A 4,916-nucleotide genomic window follows, 5' to 3' on the forward strand; every position below is an offset into this window, starting at 1 on the left:
GTAGGACATTAAAGTAAACTATGACAAGCCTAGAATAAAGCATGACCATTCTTTAAATATTGTTTTTCTTATATTCTCCCACAGGACTGTGGTGCAGATTGTGCCAAGTTCCAGAAGAGTGAATTGGAGTATAAATTCAACAAGCGAGCTTTGGAGCGGCCGTACACCTCCAAACACTCCTGGGGGAAAACGTACGGCGAGCACAAGCGCCACCTGGAGTTCAGCCACGAGCAGTACAGGGAACTGCAGAAATATGCCAAGGAGGTGGGGATCTTCTTCACTGCCTCTGGGATGGATGAGGTAAGACTGGCACATTTTCGTTCAAGGTTTGTTTTTTTGGGGGGGTGGGGTTTAATCGGCTGAGAAGTTGAACTGGAACTTTTTCTGTCTTTTAGATGGCGGTGGAGTTTCTCAATGAGCTCAATGTGCCTTTCTTCAAAGTGGGCTCTGGAGACACCAACAACTTCCCCTACCTGGAGAAAACTGCCAAGAAAGGTGAGAGCCAGCGTAACTGGACAAACGTTTGACACTGAAATGCAAAAAGTATACATGGAAGTTGTTGTTCTTCTTTCTGTGGTTTCTCACTCATTGTAGGTTCCTATTATAAAAAGAAGAGTGCTTTCATCGCAATAATTCAACATACACATGGAAATGTCAAAGTTTTGAATAAGAGTTCACCACAGCCTAAAAGATTTCGGCATCATCAACAACATCAGTTTGACTGTTGTTCTGGTTTAACCTTTCTGGTCTGCCTTGTTATTACGGACGACAGGGACTCTCAGAGAGCACAGAAGGAATTTTCTGTCCGTGTTTGACATAATTTTGCCTTCTCGTGCGTGTCAGGACGTCCCATGGTGGTGTCCAGCGGGATGCAGTCCATGGAGACGATGCGTCACGTGTACAAGACGGTGAAGGAGCACAACCAAAACTTCACCATCCTGCAGTGTACCAGCGCCTACCCTCTGGAAGCTGAGGACGTCAACCTCCGAGTGATCATGGTGAATGGAATAGAGTATTACTATGATATAAAAACACTGCTGCACAGTAGATTCATGGAGTCTCAGAGCAAGTAGAGTCGTCACTTCATTTCACGGCATTAACCCAGACAGTCTGTGGTCAAACAATGCACGCGGCTACATGAGATACTTACAGAGCAACGTTTTTATAGTTCAAAGAACCGTTGGAGGAAGTACTTCTTTTTTGTATGTGCAGGAACTGAGAACCATCGTAGTTCTTAGTTCTCCGTTTGGGGGACTATTTAACACTCCAAACTAACATCGTGAAAAGAGCCGTATAACAGCGTAGTTCCCTGCTGGAAGTAAAAAATATTCACACCTAAACGGATATTGATTATTTTTTTCTTCTTTTTTTTTTAAGTGGTTAAAATCTGTTATGTTTCTGACCCCGTCCACAGCAGTACATAGTTTAACTTCGGTGCAAGTACAGCTGCCTGCTTCCCTTGCTGACCTCCATCTACTGCAGGTTACACTCTGACGATGGATAAGTTGACCAAAACACGGACAAATAGAGCGTTTTCATTGTCGACCGACGGCTTGTTTACGTTGTTTCATCGTTCTGATTGACGCTACGAATGCGAACAGAAAAAAACAAAGCCCATGAAGATATGTAGTTTTCAGAGCAGCTCTCCAGAGCTTAGTTCCTCTGCAGGGAGTCCATAGAACTGTTTGGTCCGAAGTCACTGATTGGTGATGGTGGGTTAATTCAGGTATCTGTCAGATGATGAAATACGAACCAGGAAGTCCAGTTTAAAAATCAGCACCAGGTTGAGTGCTCAGTAATGGTGCATGACAATCAAAAAATAGAGGGCAAGAGAAAAAAAAACAAGTATTTATACAAAGTGAGGGGGGAAAAAAAACAACTAACCAGAAAGACGTATAAATAAATGAACAAAGCTTTACAAAAAGAAAAAGTGCAAGCTGGAGTTATAGATGTGTGAGTTTTAAGGCCTGACAAGTGCTTTTTCTAATTTATTCATTTTCTCTTTCTGTTTCTCTGGGAATGAAAATGAGCATTAGATAGGTTTGATTCATAATTTTTCACGTACATATTTAGGTCCTGGTAAAAAGCCACTGAATGAGCGTATCTCTTAAAATGTTGAACTGTTCCTTTTACTTTTAACACTTATGTCACCCACTTATCGACTGCAGGAATACCAGAAGGAATTCCCAGATATTCCCATCGGATATTCTGGCCACGAGTCTGGAATCAACATCTCTGTGGCAGCCGTGGCTCTGGGGGCGAAAGTCATCGAGCGCCACATAACCTTGGACAAGACGTGGAAAGGAAGCGACCACGCGGCCTCGCTGGTGCCGTCTGAACTGACCGAGCTGGTCCGCTCCATCCGACTGGTGGAGAGGGCGCTGGGGAGCGGCCTCAAGCAGATGTTACCCTGCGAGAAGCCGTGCCATGACAAGGTGAGTTGACATCTGGCCACAAGACAATATATATAAAAATCCCCCAACAGTTAGTTAAATAGACTCAAGAAAACATTTGAGCTGTTATTCTTCCTCATTGTTTTCTAACCATGTGCCATGAGAGCATTAATAATGTTATCCTTCTCTTTTTTTCCTCCAGCTGGGTAAGTCAGTGGTGGCCAAGGTAAAGATCCCCAAAGGAACCGTCCTGATTCTGGACATGTTGACGGTAAAGGTGGCCGAGCCGATGGGCGTTGCAGCCGAGGACATCTTCCAGCTGGTCGGTAAGAAGGTGACGGAGGACGTGGAGGAGGACGAGAGCGTCGCGCCTGAGGTGGTGGACAGCTACGGCAAGAAGGCCAAGTGCTGAGAATGGAAGAGAGGTTTGCAATCGGTAAAGAAAAAGGCACTTCATTTGAGAGGACATTGAATGGATTCCTCTGGGGATAATTCGGGAGGAGGTCAAGATGACAAGGAGGAGTGTTGGGGTAATTTTGCTCGGTGCTGCTGAGACTTCTGACATTTAAATCATGGATGATCAGTATTTTGTTCTGTAATTGGAGAGTGCATTGGAGTCTGATAGAGCACAGGAGCTGTGATAACATTTAAGCTGTTAACTCATTCCCCCCTTCAGTTCTCATTAGCCAAACCATTTTTTTTTTTTTTTTCTAAAAGTTGCCTTAACATAATTCGCTAATTCTCCGGTTAACTGACTCTTTGACAAATCCAGAGGCTCGATCGTAGTCTCAGCGCTGCGGTCAGTATTAGTGCAGATCCAGATGTTGCTGTTCACTAAACACACTGCAGTTTCCGCCTGCACTGGAGAGATTGAATGAATATGGAATACGTGGAGATGAAGCTGCTTTTGGTCATCTCATCACACAACAGTGAGATCACAGAGTCTAATTACCCAGCAGTCACTGGGGCAATCCAAAAGTTGTGAGACTTCTCCTTTTGCCCTCCACGACGATGATGTGCGCAGAGCGAGGGGGAAGATATAACCTTCACGAGTAAGTATTCCAAGTTACGTTGCTTGAACAACATCAGATTCGGAGTTACACATGTTTTTGTGAGCACTGGTATGTGCGCATTGTCAATGTCACCATGGACTTGAGCAGAGAGTTTACATCCAATTTTATGTCCGACTCAGGAAATCGGCAATAAAGGCTCATGAAATTCTTTAGAAAGTCCAAGCAATGAAACAAACGGCTGCTTTGAAGGGCGTTTGCCGTCACCGTCGAAGACCGAAAAAGGCCCAACCAGATGGGATTGGGATTAACGTTCCCATGGTTGTGCACCGGGAATTCGTCCCCCGCGGTGAGACTGTGAACGCAGAGTTCTCCTGTGGTGGTCTGAGGCGTCGGAGGGATGACGTGCGCTGCAAACCACCAGAACTGTGGAGCGATGGCACTTTGACAACTTGCCCGCTCACAAGCGCGTTGACAACGCGCAACTTCCTCACCCTCAACATTTCACTCCCCGTGACTTCTTTCTGTACCCCCAAAAAATTTGACCGATAATTTGGTGTGCGCTCTCTTTCCGGTCCATGGTGAAATCATGAATGTGCGCGTGGTACCAGCGGTCACAAAAGGTGCTGATGCTGATCAAACAACGTCACTTGAAATCTTACTCCTGAAGGTTGTTGCTTCCTTCGGCTCCCTGCACATCATTCGCGCGCATCAGGAATTGTTTGAGTGTCCTTCATATTCTTGTACCAGTTCACTGAGCTGTCAAGAGTGTCAACTGGCAACAGAGGGGCTTTTATTAGCACAGCTTCTTGGAGAGAAGCAAAGCAAGCCGAAAGAAAAATTGTTGGGTTCAACTCTCAAATCAAATGTGCATACAGTGTACCGTCTGCATCAGATTTGTGTCTGAATTGTGCCTTCTCTTTGCGTATCCAGCCAAATGCCCACTTTCACAACTGATCTTGTTTTTGGTCATGAAGCCAACTCCTCCTGTCTTATGATTTCAAGATGATGGACTTTAGTACTCGCATGAATGTCAACACGTTGAGATATGTGATGTTCTGAAACGATGGAAGACTCCAAATAAAATGTCGCTCAAATGTTGATTTTTTTTTTTTTCCTTTGCTCAGTTCAACAGTGTGTGTGCTCCACAAGCATAGAAGTACCCCTGTCATGACTGTAATATACTGTAGTTATGGTTTGATAAGTCTGGGTAAATGCATCTCATTTTAGATCTGCAGCTATTTTGATGTGGTATATCAGATTTGAGAAAAATCGGTGTCCAAAAATTACACTCCTTTTTTTTTTTTTTTTTTAAAGCCATACCTCCGTCAAGTCACAACACGGAAACATGTTTTTACACAACCGTCCATAAATCTGCTTTAAAACCAGAAAACAGTCTCTTTAAACCTCCATAACTCACCTGAGAATGCGTGTTTCTACATTTTGTAATTAAGTGTTAGTTGTCGTCCCCTACTGGCAACAAACACCATTTTCCAGAGTGCAGGAAATTGTT

The 4,916-nt window shown here is 44.2% G+C and overlaps 1 protein-coding gene across 1 annotated transcript; it reads left to right on the top strand.

Moving 5' to 3' along the window:
• Positions 1-84: 84 nt before the first annotated feature.
• On the top strand, positions 85-4,607 carry LOC138615127 (sialic acid synthase-like; the record flags this gene model as incomplete). The annotated part of the gene is made up of 5 exons (XM_069688750.1): positions 85-300; positions 396-495; positions 844-998; positions 2,169-2,435; positions 2,596-4,607. Coding segments are annotated over 5 exons (948 nt in total), but the record flags the coding sequence as incomplete, so codon positions are not given.
• Between the last annotated feature and the right edge of the window lie 309 nt (positions 4,608-4,916).

Source organism: Brachyistius frenatus, unplaced genomic scaffold (genome assembly GCF_029030835.1).
Source record: "Brachyistius frenatus isolate BFR_SWC_R1_liver_20210118 unplaced genomic scaffold, ASM2903083v1 Contig_707, whole genome shotgun sequence".
NCBI classification, from domain to species: Eukaryota; Metazoa; Chordata; class Actinopteri; family Embiotocidae; genus Brachyistius; species Brachyistius frenatus.